The sequence below is a fragment of the Chionomys nivalis genome, chromosome 7 (assembly GCF_950005125.1).
Source record: "Chionomys nivalis chromosome 7, mChiNiv1.1, whole genome shotgun sequence".
NCBI classification, from domain to species: domain Eukaryota; kingdom Metazoa; phylum Chordata; class Mammalia; order Rodentia; family Cricetidae; genus Chionomys; species Chionomys nivalis.
The window spans coordinates 61,987,689-62,004,294 of record NC_080092.1 but is presented as its reverse complement, the minus strand read 5'-3'; the positions used below and the strand labels follow the sequence as shown (position 1 = coordinate 62,004,294).

At 50.6% G+C, this 16,606-nt stretch overlaps 1 protein-coding gene across 1 annotated transcript in view; it reads left to right on the top strand.

Moving 5' to 3' along the window:
• The first annotated feature begins 766 nt into the window (after positions 1–766).
• The window catches only part of Asic2 (acid sensing ion channel subunit 2), a 283,277-nt gene continuing 267,437 nt past the window's right edge, over positions 767–16,606 (top strand). The window contains exon 1 of the mRNA XM_057774916.1: positions 767–2,648. Coding sequence (XP_057630899.1) covers positions 1,941–2,648 — 708 coding nt within the window. The 5' untranslated portion in view covers positions 767–1,940. The remainder of the gene's footprint in view (positions 2,649–16,606) is intronic.

Here is a 16,606-nt window from a genome sequence, read left to right as displayed (position 1 = left end):
TAGTGAAAGGCTTGGGTGCTTCTGGGAGGGAGAATGGGTGGAAATAATGGGGCCTCTTGTCTAGGGAAGCCGCCCCCTTTACCACCCTTCCCTTCCCTCCATCTCCAGGGAGAGAAGGGGCTGGGACACTAGGTAAGTTTCTAGAGGTAGAGGGGAGGAGCTGTCCCTGCCAGAAGTCCTGTAACTCCTCCCAACAACTGAGCACATAGTCCTTTCTAAAAACCCATACACATGCAAATCAGAAACTACACCATTCATACCTAACACCAAGCATATGTATATGCAGAACATACAGCCCATCATAGGCACTTTTCCACTTATGACACATCCCAGCAGCAGCAGTACATCACCCGCAAGCAGTCTCACGAATTCAAGAGTTTGGCACAAATGCCCGTTCGCATATAAACAGTTCACATCCTACACAGCTCCTGCACGACACTGCACTCACACTTGCTCAAGTGCCCACGCTGCACAGCCCCTTCTTTCTCTAGCCCATCTCACACGCCCTCACTTCTTTGCACAAGATTGCACATAAACACAATGTTTTTACTACTTTCCTTCTCTTCCACAAGCCGGCAAACCCGGCCACATCTGTGCTCTCCCCTTCTCCCCCGGAACTCCAGCAAGAGGCTTCCCGCTCGGTGTGCAGCGGCCACAGTGGCCAGGAATTAAAATGCAGCAAGGAGGAGCCGGGAGCGTCAGCACCGCCTCTCCAGGAGCGCACAGCGCTCGCCGTGGCCGCCGCCGCCCCGCCCGCCCGGAGCCGCGGGGCCAGCCAGCGCAGTAGCAGGTGCTCAGAGCCCAGCCGCGCCAGCCTCGCGCGGCTGCTGCCCAAGTTCGCCCGGGGCCCGAGGAGGGCCGGGCCATCGATAGAGGAGCGCCGCCGCCGCCGCCGTTATCACTGTCACCGCCATCCTGGACTTGGAGTCTTGAGAGGAGACCGGCCCACGGAGCAGCGAGCTTGGATCAGCAGCGAGTCCGGATTAGCCCCAGGAGGTGTTGCCTGGGCTCCGCAGTTCCCAGCTCCTGGCGCCTGGGGAGAAGAGGCAAGGAGCAGCACAGCTGAGCTTTTCTGGAGATTGTCCGTACCGAGGGGAGAAACGATAGTTCCTCGGAACCAGCAACCTTGGAGGGGCCCGGCAACGAGTGGCTTTCCGCAGGACTCCGTGAAAAGCCCCCGGCCCCAGACCACAGTAGACACCTCACGGGACTCGGGAATTGGACTTGGAGAAGCCTGGGAACGTCTCGGCGGAAGGTAGCCCCGGTAGTCGTGAGAAAGAAGGGTCCTGGAGGAAAGGGAAGGAGGAAGTCGCCAGTTGGCGACCACTCACCCCAGTACACACCCACCCCACCCGCCGAGCCTGGAGCCGCGGAGCGCCTCTGGGGGCGCTCGTTCCTTGGCGCCTTCTCTCGCATGTCCCAGCGCCGCTGGGCTAAGGGCCAGACTGGTGGGGTCCCCGGGACTGTTCAAACCAGGCATGGTGGTCCAGTGGCCCCTCTGTCGAGATCAGTATAAAAACTGGGGTTAGTCGGTGCAGGGGGACTCAGCTCAGGGTCCCCCGAGGTCCAGGACGAGGGGAGGACGGGCACAGTGCCCAGGGATTGGAAAGGCGGCTCCCACTGGGGCCCCTCCGGAGGTAGTGCCCGGTGACTCGCATCCTCCTGGAAGACTCGGGGCTAGAAGAGCCTGGGAGGCACTCAGGAGAGGCCAGAGCCAGGGGCGGCGGGCCGAGGCTGCACTCAGTCCCGGGCGAGCGCCCGCGGAGGCGGCGGTGGCAACGCCGGGAGGGCATGCCGCGCCACCGGAGCTCCTGTCGGGCGCAGGCTTCCCTGGCGCAGGCTGCGCGCGGCTGCTGCTACTCCCACTGCTGCTGCGGACTCCCATGGCGGCTCCGCCCGACCGGGGCCGCCGCCGCTGTCGCCAGCCTCGGGCTGAATGAATGAGTCGGAGCGGCGGAGCCCGGCTGCCCGCGACCGAGCTCACCGGCCCGGGACGCTTCCGTATGGCCCGCGAGCAGCCGGCGTCCGCGGCGGTGGCGGCAGCCAGGCAGCCCGGGGGCGACCGGAGTGGCGATCGGGCACTGCAGGGGCCAGGGGTTGCCCGCAGGGGGCGGCCGTCACTGAGTCGCACTAAATTGCACGGGCTGCGGCACATGTGCGCGGGGCGCACGGCGACGGGAGGCTCCTTTCAGCGGCGGGCGCTGTGGGTGCTGGCCTTCTGCACGTCCCTCGGCTTGCTGCTGTCCTGGTCTTCGAACCGCCTGCTCTACTGGCTCAGCTTCCCGTCACACACTCGAGTGCACCGCGAGTGGAGCCGCCAGTTGCCGTTCCCCGCCGTCACCGTGTGCAACAACAACCCGCTGCGCTTCCCGCGCCTCTCCAAGGGGGACCTCTACTACGCGGGCCACTGGCTGGGGCTGCTGCTGCCCAACCGCACGGCGCGCCCGCTAGTCAGCGAGCTGCTGCGGGGCGACGAGCCGCGCCGCCAGTGGTTCCGCAAGCTGGCCGACTTCCGCCTCTTCCTGCCGCCACGCCACTTCGAGGGCATCAGCGCTGCCTTCATGGACCGCCTGGGCCACCAGCTGGAGGACATGCTGCTCTCCTGCAAGTACCGGGGCGAGCTCTGTGGCCCGCACAACTTCTCCTCAGTGAGTTGCCCTCCGCGCGAACCCGCCCTTTCTGACCCCGCGCTTCCCAGGAGTCCTGAGGCTCTTAGTTGGGCCCCTAGGGACTGGACACCAGGCCCCTGTGAGTGTCACCGTTTCCTGACTGGGTGTCACCGCTCCTCAGTGCCCAGGCAGAACCTCTCTTGAGTCCCTTGAGTCTTCAGGTGGTGGGAAACGAGCTTAGCTCTGTCTAGGAAGTCACCTCAATACTTAATACTGTTGGGTCCAGTGTCAGCCCCCGAACTCCTCCCTCTATTATCTATGGCCCCAGCTCTGAATAGGGTTCATGGGTCTCAAAGCTATTGCTCTCTGTCTGGGCTTTAGAGTTGTCTTAAATGGAGGCTTGTTGTCTGTGAGGAGAACAAATACAAAACCTTTCAAAAATAGGCTAACAGGAGGAGAATCCCGCAGAGTTTTTAAGACAGCTTAAGATCCCAAGCAGTTTATGGTTTCAGAGTTCCACACAAAATGCAGGAGGAAACTCCCAGAAGGTTAATGAACACCAAAGTTGTGGGCCCCCTTTGAGGAAGCGGCACCGTTCTGCTGATTTGGAGAAACGCTGTAGTGGAGCTCACCAAAGTTGTGGGCCCCTTGGAGGTAGTGGCATCCTTCTGCTGATTTGGGGACTCCGCAACGACCCCATCCCACTCCCTGTCACCCCTGTAAGGTGTTAGTGTGGGTCTTCCTGGTTGGAGGAATAGCCCGCAGGTGGAAAAGTTGGTGGGGGGGGGGGTCAAGAGTGCAAACAGCCAGGGCCAAGAGAAGCTGTGCTAAGGATTTGTGAGCCATTTGCTGCGCAGCTTCCCCCACACTGTGAGTCTGGAGAACACAGATGTCAGGCAGAAGGTAGCTGCCTTGTGCAGTCTGTCTCAGAAGAGCTCTGGTGCCAGGCCCCAGCATGGTGCGAGCCCGTCCAGCATTTTCTGTGTAAATGCCCCTCAGGTGGGCTCGGCTTTTCTACCTGGGCAGGGAAGGTTGGTGTGTGTTCGTGGGCAGTACTTGCAGAATGCGCTCACCTGATGGTTTTGTCGCTGACAAAGCTTTTCCCGGGATGGCAGAGTTGCCACGGTTTCAACAGGTGTTGGGTTGATGCCAGTTCGCCGAGGTCTCTGATTGGCTATTCTGGTTATTTCTTGTCTGAGATGCCACCCTTGGCTTCAGTCTTACTCTGATGATTTTTGCTATCTGAATATAGAGTAATTCTGAATTATTCCTCTCTATCACATTCCATGTTTGGGGGGAGGGCTTTTCAGCTGCCCTTCAGACTGTCTCCCACCTGAGACTCGCTGCCTTAGCAAGCAGGGAATGCTGTTAGCATATGCTTCTACAAGGTTTCTTCCAGAACCTCAAGCTTAGTCCATAGAGGCCAAAGAATTTGGGCAGCAGCTCCTGTGGTCAGTCATTTTTTGACTGACCACTGGTGAACAACCTATAGCGCCGGACTGAAGTTCAAGGTTACATCTAAGTATCAGCTCTAAGTTGCCTGACATACAGCCTCTTCAATACAGTTCTGCATTGGACGATTGGTTTTCAAAGCATATTGAATTGCTATCTGATGCCAGGACTCCCTTTCAATATCACAGCAGACTTGAGCTAGCAATGGCTTTCATTCTTATATTTAAAATGAGGAGTGAACTGCGAAGAGCAGTCTCATGCTGGAAATCAGCAAGTTCAAAGTCTAACTTAGCATGAAGTCACGGGGAACCCTTCCTCTCTGCTCCTGGGCCTAGCTCCTATTGGAAAAACCTGAGTAAGACTCTTGTCTCCTACCCTGACTACCTCCCCGCAAGTCCCATGCCTTCTCAAAGCTGGGAGAATGGAAGAGGAGCCTTCCCAGGTGGCTCAGATAGATACAGTCTAGCCTAACTCTGCATGCTGAAGACACACCACCTGGCTTCAGCCTCCATGGCAGGCATGGGCACGAGTTGTGTGGGGCAGGAAGTAAGGAGCTGAGGACAGCAGGGTCCTTCCACGGGAGCATACTGTTTCTCCCAATCAGAATTTGTCAGCCACACCCACTGAAGGGAAAGTACTAACTTCCATCTCCAAAGGCTTGTGCCCTAGGGATTCAAAGTGACCCTGGTGGACTGTGATTTGAGTTCTGACCTGGAAGTTTCTAGCCCTATAAGAAGGCATGCTGTAGGCTGTTTTTCCACCTGTAGACTTCAGAAGCTACTTCAGGGGAGTTCGTGACACTGAGCACACCCATCAGGAAGGCTTTGCTCTAACTGCCTCTGCCATCCTTGCTGGAGTAGCCCAGTAATGCAGAAGCTGAGGGCAGAAATTCTTGGGTCACATACACAGCTGCTCAGATCCTGAGTCTATGAGTGTGTGTGTGTGTGTGTGTGTGTGTATGTGTGTGTGAGTGTGTGTGTGTGTGTGTGTATGAGAGAGAGAGAGAGAGAGAGAGAGAGAGAGAGAGAGAGAGAGAGAGAGAGAGAGAGAGAGAAAGATTTCTTTGGCTTGGAGACTTTCCACCCCACTAAGCATCACCAAAATAATAATAAATATTGATAATAATAATAATAATAGCAACAGCCAGCTTTCTTCCCATTCATCTCTACTCCCCTGTGCATGTCACTGTATCTGCTAAGTCTGTGCTTGCCTCTTCCTTCAGAAAAGGGAAGGAATTGTCTAGTTTTACCGCTGTCTCCAGCTCCCAGCACAGAACCTGACACATAGCAGATGCCCAGGAGAGGCTTGGGAAATGAGTATCTTCATGAGGTATCTGCAGGATCATCTGTCTTCTTGGGTCTAGCCTGGCTCCTTCTAGCATTTCCGGTGGGTACCTGGCAGCCTGTGGCGTGAGGAGCAGGCCGTTAAGCAGTAACCAGGCACCCAGGATTCCCAGGTTGTAAGATGATAGATAGAGCAACAAGTGAAGGGTGGGGCTTTTACAGGAGACGGTCCGGCAGTGTGCCAGCTGTCTCTCGTTAGTCCTGCGGTCTGAAAACGAACACCAATGGGAGAGAAATTTATTGCCCAGGGCAGTCCATTGGGTTCATTCTCCAGGCCCATTCTGGGCATGTTCAGTGATGGCTCTGGATTTGTTAAACTGGGCAAGGTTTCATCACTCAGCAGTCAGGCAGAACAGTGAGCGCTTCTGAAAGCCTGTGTTGTTTCCCTGGCATCGGCCATGAACCTCGGCTCTGCACACGCTGGCTCCACTGTAGCTCCTGGCAGTGGAGACAGAAGTCTGGGCAGGAAGCAGAGCTGTGAGGCAGAACTCTGAGAACCCTGGGGCTTAAAAGAGGAAGAGACAGGCCAATGCAGGGCAGGCTCTACTTCAAGAACAAGGGGCCGTTGCCCTCTCTGGGAAACAGCATGCTTCAGGGGAAAGTATCAAGCAGACCTGGTCTTGGACTTTAAGTCTGTCCCTTCCTAGCAATGTTCCCTGGGCAGACACTTTGCTTCTGAGCCTCCAATAATAAGTTCTCCTTCTGAGATATAGGAGGGATATGTGTGTACGTATGTGTAGTGACTGAATTGTACCTGGAAGGCAGTGGATGCTTAATATTCAGGAGACATTGTTACAATATAGAGAAAGAGTTAGGCACTGTGTGCTGTTACCTGGTGGTAAGAGTTACTAGGTATTATCACCATAATTATGATATCTTACCATGACTGCTTAACTGAGGGAGTTGGGTATGCTCATTCTTAGCTTAGTCATTGAATCAACCAGTACCTATTATATGTCAGCTCTGTGCCAAGGTCTTTTCTAGACATTGGAGATAGAAAATTAAGTAAGGCTTGGTAAATGCCCTTCAGGAACCTGCAGAGATGCACGGACTTGAATCAAGAGCATTCCGCGTGGACTCAGAAGGATCCAGATCAGACTGGTGACCTCTGATGGCTTTCTGGAAGAGGTAACATTTGAGATGAATCTTGAAGACTAAGCAGGAGAGCAAAAGACAAAGAGAATCATGCGCAGACAAGAGAGTGCAGGAGGAAGCAGGAAGAGGTGAGATTGAGCAGGTGCCTTCTGGGCTCTGGGACCAGTTCAAGGTAGCTGGGCGTGAGGTGGTCCTTGAAAGGTCCCAAGGCAATGGTGTGATTGTGATCGGTACCTGGGGGCCCAGCTAAAGTTTTAAAATTTGCAGTAAAATTCGGACGTGTTTTTCGTTTGGCTGTTACACTGTTGTACCTGTGTCCCAGTACCTACCTTCCGCCCTCATTTCTAAATCCACTGGGGCTATTTCCATTCATACCCACCTCCATCTTATCCCCCTTTCTGTAGGAGCTAACCTTTAGTTCAGTTTTGGACCATTCATACATGCTATAAGCCAAGGAAACAACATTTAGTTTTTTTAGCACATTTTGCCACATCAAGCCAACGGTCTGTTATGCGCCAGCAATAGGAAACAAGAAATGATTTCAGTAACATATTGTTTGAAATCAGCAAATTCTGTTGAAATGCTGCTAGGCCAGGCAGTCTAGTGGCTGTGAGGATAGATAGCTTTTGGGAGTCGAGAAAAAAAAATACTTCTGTCTTTATAGAAAGAGGAATAAATGAACTACTACATGTAAAGTGCTCATACCAGTTTCTGGCATCAAGCAAGCATTCAATAAATGGGAGCCGTTTCCATTTTTATTACTTGCATGAACATTTACAGTGAAGGGCAAAGGCAGATAGCATCGGGCATCTCTGACAGGCCAGATCCTGCCTGGCTTGTTGCATATCATCTTCATAGTAACCCTGGACAGTCTGTGATAATCCGTGCTTTATAAATGGAGGAAATGTCACCCTGAGAGAATGTGCAATGTGTTTCAAGTCAAGAGCCAGCGGGTAGTAAGGCCAAGTCAAACCCAAGTTGCCATGACTGCAGGAGCCCGTGCGCTCTTTGCAGCCCGATGAGAAGGGAGCAGCGTTGAGGAGGGGACAGGGGCATTCTGTAGAAAGACCAGTCCAGCCTCAACTTGGCCCTGGCCAGCTGTGTATCTTTGGCCTCAGGACTCTCTTCTGCAATAATAGGATATGAGCCAAATGGCCAGTGGGACTTAGCAGCAGAGTTCTCCATTCAAGTGGGCAGTCAGGGGGAAAGAGGGCTCAGATGCTGCAGATGGCTGGAGCTTCTCAGCCATGCATTCCTTTTCTTTGCAGGACTGAAACAGTGATTATGGGGGAAACACAGACATTATTGAAGAGCTGGAGACAGGACGGTGATTAAATAGACATTTATACAAGGCACATGAAAAGACCTCTACCAGTTATTTGACTTCAGGGAAATTAGTTTAGGGAATCAAACATAAACTCTATCCAGGTCTGCAGATATCCAAATTGACCCACATCAGGCTAATTCCGATAGTGGCTATTTGGGGGCCACTGTGGCCAGTCATGAAGGCATCAATCAGATGTCTTCCCAATTGAGAAGGGCTGGAGCAATAACCAGGCCATTTTCTCTGTCTGTGCATAGCTTTGACCCTACTGATTTGGTTGGGTAGATGCTCAAATCCCATCAACCAAGGTTCGATAAATGCTTACTGTGTGCCAGTAACTGACCTACCGAGATGATCATAAATCTAATCTGTTCCTGGCAAAGAGACTCGCAAAGGTCAAGGGGCTTTATCCTTTATTGTTGGCTGTGAAAGGAAGTCCCTGCCATACCAAGAGCAGGACTGGGATCTGTGTCAGGCACCTGCTCCATGAACCACAGTCACCTTTATCAGACTCTCATGAGCACTGTGGAACCCATTTCTCAGATCAGGAAAGTGAGGCTCAGGGGAATCACAGGTCACACACGAGAAGGCAGCCCAGTCAGATTTTAACCAGAGATTGACCCAGTCCTAAAGCTGCCGGCTCTCAGGTGTTGATGAAAATATACCTTCCTGGAAGGAGATGGCCCAGTTCCCGAAGTCTTCATTGGAAGCACCTACTGCTAGTCATGTTGGATTCTATGACTTGCACTCCTGGAGGCAGAGATGGCTCTAAAGAGTGAGAGCCCAGCCTTAACTTGCCATCCTCCTGCTCCGGCAGCCACAGACAGCAGCAGCTTTGTGGGAGGGGAGGGGCTCAGGAGTAGGAAGTTCTCCTGGTGTCCCGATCTGCTTTGAATGGTCCTTTTCTTTCTTTCAAGGACACCAATAACTTGAAAACCTACAGGTTGCCAAAGTGAGAACCCACTCAGGCCGGCTCTGACAAACAGTTCTGTCATGATCAGAACATGAACTGTTGGTCAAACAACAGAGACGGAGGATGCGCCGAGGAAGTTAGCTCCCCAGAGCATGTCAAAAGTCTCCCCACCACCATTGTTTCCACTGTTACTTGCTTACGAAATTGTCTCCTCAGATTCCCACACACATTTACTGAGTTCCTACTCTCCACTGGGCACTTTCACAACCATTGGTTTATTTCCGTCTGGCAGTGGGCCATCAAGAAAGTGTCCCTTTTCTCCCTGTTATAGACAAGGAAACTGACATACTGGTAGGTCAGTACCTGGCCCACGATCATGGAAAAGGAATGTTGTTCTCGGGGTCCCAAAGTCAGCATTCTTTGTACTACACCGTAACCATTGCCTTTTGACCAAACAAGCCTGCATCTCTCATCTTCCCAGTCTAGGGAGGGAACTGTAACACACATCCCATCTCGTTTACCCCTGCAGTGATGGAGGACACCTATTGCTTGACGACAGACACCAAAGAAGGAAGTGTCTTGCCTAGTATCACACACAGGAAATAGAAGAATAGGTAAAATTTGAGTTCAGTTTCCCTAAGAAACATTATAGGTTGAGTTAACTATTACATGGCAAGATTCCCGGGGCCTCCACACAGGCATGCTGATTCAATAGGCAGGGGCAGGGCCTGGCAAGTATTTCTCACAAGCTCCTAATGATGTGGACGGTGCTAGTCCGTGATCCACTCTTTGAGATGCAAGGTTGTGAACGTCTTGAAGCTCCAGAAAATCAAGGGGAAGCCACTGGTGCAGCTCTCAGTCATGCCAGTTCCTGGGTCCTGTAAAAGTCTATTGGGGCACAGCATTCTATTGTGGAGATAGGTGGAAGGTCTAGGGAGGGATGCTAGAGTCACTGGGAAACACAGCTGCAGCCTGTGCTATAGCAAATCTGGGTCAGTAGAGGGCTATGGGCCCAGCCAGAGCATCCGCCAAACCAAAGTGCCAAGCTACCAGCATTGGTATAGCAGAGGTTGCCCCAATCAATGCTGCTTCCGCTGCTGCACCTGCCACTCAAGTTCCCTGGGAAGCTTGACAGACACCCCTCCCTAGACTCCCATCTTTCTTCCACTTCAGGAGCAAGGCCCCATAAAATTCAAGTCTCAAATGCCCTGAGCAACGGCTCCATGAAGTTGCTTGTGTCCCCCTCCCTAGAGCCTGTGACTGTCTTACCTATACAGATTGGATGGGATAAGAATTTGACATGAGATCATACTGGGTTATCTGGGTGAGCCCATTGTGATCATAGGTCCTTGTAAGTTAGAAAAAGAATGCAGTCTTGGTGGTGCAAGCCTGTAATCCTAGATACTTGGGAGGCTGAAGCAGAAGGATCATAACTTCGAGGATTACCTGAGCTACAGAATAAGTTCAAGTTCAGCCTGGACATCTTAAATGAGAGTGTGTCTCTAAAGAAAATGGTAAAAAAAGGATGACTAGAGATAAAGCTTGCTGATAGTGGGCTCACTTGGCATGTTCGAGACTCTGGCTATAAGCTTCAGTACTGAGGAGGGAAAGGAATTGGGAGGGAGAAGAAGAGAGGGAGAGGAGGGAGGAAATCAGAAAGGACTGGATGTCAGAGAGGGAGATTTAACTCCTGCAGCAGAACTTAGTCAAAGACAGAGATTTGAAGTGATGGTTTTGAAGACACGGGAGGTGACCATGACAGCAGCTCCTAAAAGCTGGAAAAGGCAAGAAAAAAAAAAAAAGATTCGCTCTGAGACCTCAAGGTGAAGCGCAGCCTGTGGACACCTTGACGAAGGCCAGTAAGACTCAAGGCAGACTTTAAGAGCTGTGCTAAAAGATGATAAACATGTGTTAGAAGTGACTACAGTTTGTGTAATTTGTTTCAGGGAAATCAGAAGCTTGTATCAGCCAAATGGCTTCAGAAGTATAAAATGTATTCTAGTTCAGGCCATCATCCACGGCAGTGAGCCAGACTGGGTAGTTAAGGATCAGGGCCTTCCTTAAAAAACAAAAGACACTTGGGAGGCAGAGGCAGGTGGATCTCTGTGAGTTCGAGACCAGCCTGGTCTACAAGAGCTAGTTCCAGGACAGGCTCCAAAACCACAGAGAAACCCTGTCTCGAAAAACTAAAAAAAAAAAAAAAAAAAAAAAAAAAAAATTTGTAGCAAACACACATCTGTTTTCCAGAGAAGCATGGGAATAATTTAATTACACTTACATCCATGCAAAGATTGGGAATTTATGCCCCAGAAACTGGGAAAAGGCATTGGGGCAAAGTGGATCAGGAGGAAAGAATCAGGCAGACTCAATTCAAATACCAGCTCCTCCAGGTATTAAGTGGGTAGCTGGTGGGAACCGCTTATCTCATTTGCAAAACCCAGATCACGCCCCCCCCCCCATGTGTGATCATTATGAAATTTAAATCTAGTATATTGATCTGTTACAATTTGTTTATCGAGAATCAGTCATGGACTAGTGATAAAATTTGACTGTCAGTACAGAAAGTGTGCCGGCTTGGGTACATAGATGTATCACAGAGATGTGTAGTAGGTTCTAGTGTCTTCCTCAATAGGTGATAATCTCACTTCTTCCAAAAAGGTCCTCCAAGGCTCCAGAGGAACAGCCCCCTACTGTGTCACACGTCACTGTGCAAGTTTTACATCACATTTCACTGGGCATGCTGGTGCCTTTAATATCAGGTTCAGAATTAAAATTCGGAGTTGGGGAGGTGAGGGGATTACTCGGTTGGCCATGTGCTTATCAAGAAAGCTTGAGGAACTGAGTTTGCATTCCCAACACTCACATAAAACCCCATGTGATAAGAATGACTGTAACACTATAGCACTGGGGACAATCCCTGGAGCTTGGGCCATCCAGTCTAGCCAATCAGTGAGCTACAGGCTCAGTGAGAGACTGTCTCAAAAAAAAAAAAAAAGTGGAGAAATAATTAAGAAAGACACCTGATGATAGGATCTCTGTTTTCCATGTATGCTTGAAAATACGCGCATGCACGCACGCACACACGCACGCTCGCTCTCTCTCTCTCTCTCTCCTCTCTCTCTCTCACACACACATACACACGAGAGAGAGAGAGAGAGAGAGAGAGAGAGAGAGAGAAGGAGGAGGAGGAGGAGGAGGAGGAGGAGGAGGAGGAGGAGGAGGAGGAGGAGGAGGAGGAGAGGAGGGACGGAGGGAGGGAGGGAAAGAGGGAGAGGGAGAAGGAGAGGAAGACAGAGAGAAGGGGTGGTTTAGAGGGGAGGAGAGAGGGCTGGAATGGCTCATACGGCTTTTGTAGAAGACCCACACTTGGTTCCCAACACCTGTTTCAGTTAGCTCTTGTAACTCCAGCTCCCGAGTCCTTCTTGAGTCCTTTTGGGCACTTGGGCTTATGTGCGCATGTGCGTGTGTGCGCGTGCGTGTGCGCGTACACACACACACACACACACAAAATTAGAAATAAAGTGAATCTAAAACTACAGACGGAATCAGAGAGGGACGCTGAGCTGTCACCGAGGCACTGGCGATCCACTCTCAGCCTCGGCGTGCGTCAGCTTGCCATGCGCGGTTTCTACCCCCAAAGCGTCAGATTCTCCCTGCGTGAACTCTCTCCGTCCCACATCTGTATTCTGACCACCCCCTTCCGATTCTGATGGCGCATTTGATCTGAAAGTTGTTGATACTCTGATCTCTGAAAGTGGAGGGTTTAATCTTCTCTTGGAACCCCTCCCAACAAAAATTATTTTCCCACTTTGAAATGGCAAAGGCATGCACTGTGAACTCTCATCCATAAATCTGAGCCTACTGCCCAGGAAAGTAGATGAGGTTTGATTCTGCTTCTCAGCACAGCCTCACAGAGCAAATTATGGAAAGAATTTGATTTATAGAAGCACCTCAAAGGCGCTGGAGTGAGACGCGTGTTTATTCACTTTATTACCATTTATTTTACACTATCTCTTTATGCTCCCTGCACATGCATTTGAAGGACTATTTGGATAGATGCTTATGGCCTGCCAGATTGCATGGCCCCGTCAAGGCACATGGTTCTCTTTGGGGAGACTGCCAATAGCTCAGACTTGGGGGGATCCTCATTGCAGTGCTGGGGCAAAGCCGGGCCTTAGAACTGGCAAGATGGAAATGTGGGCCTGAAGTTTCTGCCCGAAGTTTCCCAGCTCTGTGCTTGTGTGGTACCCACCCAGCTGCAAGTGTGGGATGCAGGCAGGCGGACTTGATTTAAGATTCAAATATCTCAGAACAGCTGGGGATATTTAGCATCGCAATAATTACATTACATTTTTGACGGTACATGGAGTGAGAGCCTTTTTTTGGGTTGTTGTTGCTGCATATTCTATGAGCATCCGATATCTAAGCCAGGCATGGCAACCGAACTCCATTTTTCACATTCAAAGAGTTTCATTTTAAAGATCCAGCCGAGGACAGTGCCCCACCCTTTAATCTTCACCATGACTTTAGAGTGGCAAGAGCTACGTCCTGTTGTCTACCACAGCCAAGGAACTCAGTCAAGAGAGCTGGGGTGCTCAGGAGAGCAGGAAGTGGGTGGGGATGATCAGGCACCCCTGTGCACCAGGAGTGAGGGGGTTGACTTGGCAAAAGTGACGTTGGTAAGATGTTATTGATGGGCTCTGTAAAGCCAACTGAGTTGAAATGAATTGGTAGGAGGAGGGACGATGAGAGGAAGCAAGAGGAAGACCTACTATGAACCATGTGGAGTGTCCCAGGCTTCCTGTCTGCTGTGCAGCACTGTCACCATGCCCTTGAGAGAAACAAATTCAGAAAGAAGAGACTGTTGTTGGTTCATGCTTTCTGAGAGTTGCTGTCCAGCATTATGGAGAAGAAGTCATAGCTGACTTCATGACAGCCAAAGCAGGTGGCAAGGCTGTTCACATTATAGCAAAACAGGAAGCAGAAAGGGCTGTAGGTAGCCAGAATCATCCTTCTAAGACCCATCCCTAGTGACCTACTTCCCCCAACTAAGCCAAAGGTGCCACAGCCTCCCCAAAACAGCAGCAGCAGCAGCAGAAGGAACACCCAAAGCATTCACCTGCAGGAGACATGTTGGGTTCACACAGTAACACTCTACCCCCCAGAACAATATTTCGAGCATTAAATCCCATTGCACCTGTTTTACAGAGGAAGAAACCAAGACACGGGCTCATGGGGTACATGATGCAGAGGATTTCACAGACAGCATTATTTATCTTGTTTTGTGGGTCTGGTTTTGTTTTGCTTTTGAAAGAGCATCTTCGTGTAATTCAAGTGACCTTGAACTCCTGATTCTCCTACCTCTCCACCTGTTGGGCAATGGGATTTCAAGCACTCACCACCCCATTCAACCGCTAGGCAGCAATTTGAATGGTGGATTTGTATCAACTTCTAGCTACTTCATTCCTGGCCCTCTATCACATTCCAAGGCTCTTAGCTAGCAGGTGAGACCGAACAGTTCCCATGGGCCCTATGACCTTGGCTGCCATCCCTCCTTCTACCCCTGTAGAGTCCATGGCCTTGAGCACAGTGCCAAGTCACTTTTGAGCCACTTGCTGTTACAAAGGAATTTCCCAGCATCCAGGCCTCCGCTCAAGCTGCAGCCTTCCCTGGGTACCCCATCCCTCCCACCTGTCTGTCCCTAGGGCGGGGTTGAAGATGTGCTCACAGATACCTGGGGCGGGGGTTTGTGCTTTAGGAGACAGTGTGCTTCTCCACCTGTACCCTTATCTGTTCTCGAAACCTTTTAATCTCCTGTGTGTAACTGAAAACAAAAATGGTAGCACGAATAATAAAAACCGAGAGCCAGATACTGGGGTTCAAGCTAAAGATCAGAAAAGCAAAACAGTCAACCACTAGAGAGCTCTTGCCTCTACAAAATATTCATTCTGAAAGGAGTGAGTTCCTGTCTTATCCTGCCTTAGATTTCTCTCTAGTGCTGGGATTGGAGGCATGCACCACCACTACCCTGCCTCTATGGTTAACTAGTGTAGCTGCTAGGAATAAAGGTATGCCATCCCAAGTGCCAAGTGCTGAGATCAAAGGTGTGAGCTCTGTTTCTCTTTAGAATGATTTAATTCACTCTCACGTAGCCCAGGGTGGTCTTGAGTCCTGGGATTAAGGGTGTGTGCCTCCACTTCCTAGACTCTAGTGGCTTAGCTCTGCCCCCTGATCTTCAGACAAGCTTTATTTATTAAAACACAAACAATATACCACTATAAAAATACTTTCTTTTTAATTTTTCAAGACAGGGTTTCTCTGTGTATCTCTGGCTCTCCTGAAACTCACTCTGTAGAGCAGACATGCCTCAAACTCATAGAGATCCGCCTGCCTCTGACTTCCTGAGTGCTACGATTAAAGTCATGCACCACTACTGCCTAGCCAAAAATACTACTTTTAATATACTGCCTCTTTTCTGTGGTTCTACTCCCCACCCCCCGAAAACAGCTAAAAAACAAAGGAGTCTAAGCACATCATGGGATCCTTTCCTTTTGGGGTCTTGGTTGCAGTCAACGTTCCCCAGCCCCCATCCACTGTCATCTTCCTGAGGGCAAGGACCACAGCTGCCTGGTACTTGGTACTATGTTGTATAGGCAAATCCCTGTCTTCCCATTGCGTTGTTGAAACAGAAGAGTCAGTGCACCACAATACATGTGGACTTAGTCCTTCATTCATTCTATAGAGTTACTGGGAGTCCACATAGGTCTGGCACGGCTTGGCAGTCCAAGGGTATGAGTTCAGCCATCCCTCAGAGAATGCTTCATCTGGACCCAGGCTTCCCCAGTCTCCCTGAAGAACAGAAGAATAGGGAGGGTATAGTTAAAACTCCCTGGCCAGCTGAGTGTGGTGGCTCATACCTGTAATCTCATCATTTTGGAGGCCGAAGCAGGAGGACTTTCTTAAGTTCAAGACCAGGCTGCTCTACAGAGTGATTCCTTGTCTCCAAAACAATCAATCAATCAAAAAAGAAAAAAGCAAGCAAGCAAAAGCCCAGGCCCCAGCTCTCAGCTTCCGAATCAGAATGCATAGAGAAAGGACCTAGCTTTTATTTATGTCCTTATTTATTGCACTGGTAACCAAACCCAGGACTTCATACATGCCAGGCAAGTACTCTGCCATTGAGCTACAGCTCCAAACTTTTTTCAAATACTTTGTTCTGATACAAGAGTCTCACTAAACCAACCAGGGTGTCTTGAACTTACTTTGTAGCCCAGGCAGACCAGGACCTTGGGATTCTCCTAAGTAGCTGGGACTACAGATCTATGCCACCCAGATCTGGCCCAGTGATATATCTTTAACATGCATAGGATGGAGGATTTTAAAGAAACATTATATGTTGAGGGGTAGGTGGGGCCATTAACATCACAAGTGAACAAATAAACAATCCTAAATACTGTAAAGGGAAAAGTTTCAGGGCCAAGGATCTATCAGTGGGGTAGGGAGGGGGTTCTTGAAGACAAGGAGCAGGACAGGATTGGAGTCTGGGGAAGGGACGTCTGTGCTGAGACCTGGAAGGTGAGAAGGGGAAGCCACACAGAGATCAGGGAGAATTCCATTCTGCATGGAGCTGGCAAACCAGAGCCAGCATGGGAGAAGAAGCATCTGCCTCCTTCCTTCCACCACTAGCAAATTCAGCTTCCACAGTTCTGTCCCTTGTTCTTTGTGCTGTGGGTACATCTGGCTCCTGCAAAGTGTAGCTGCCTCCCTCACCCACACAGTGTGCGGGAACAACATGACTCTAGCAGTCTGGAAACACTGACCCCCTAGAATGCTAATGGGACTGGAGCCTGAAGTCTTTAGGCAGCTCTCC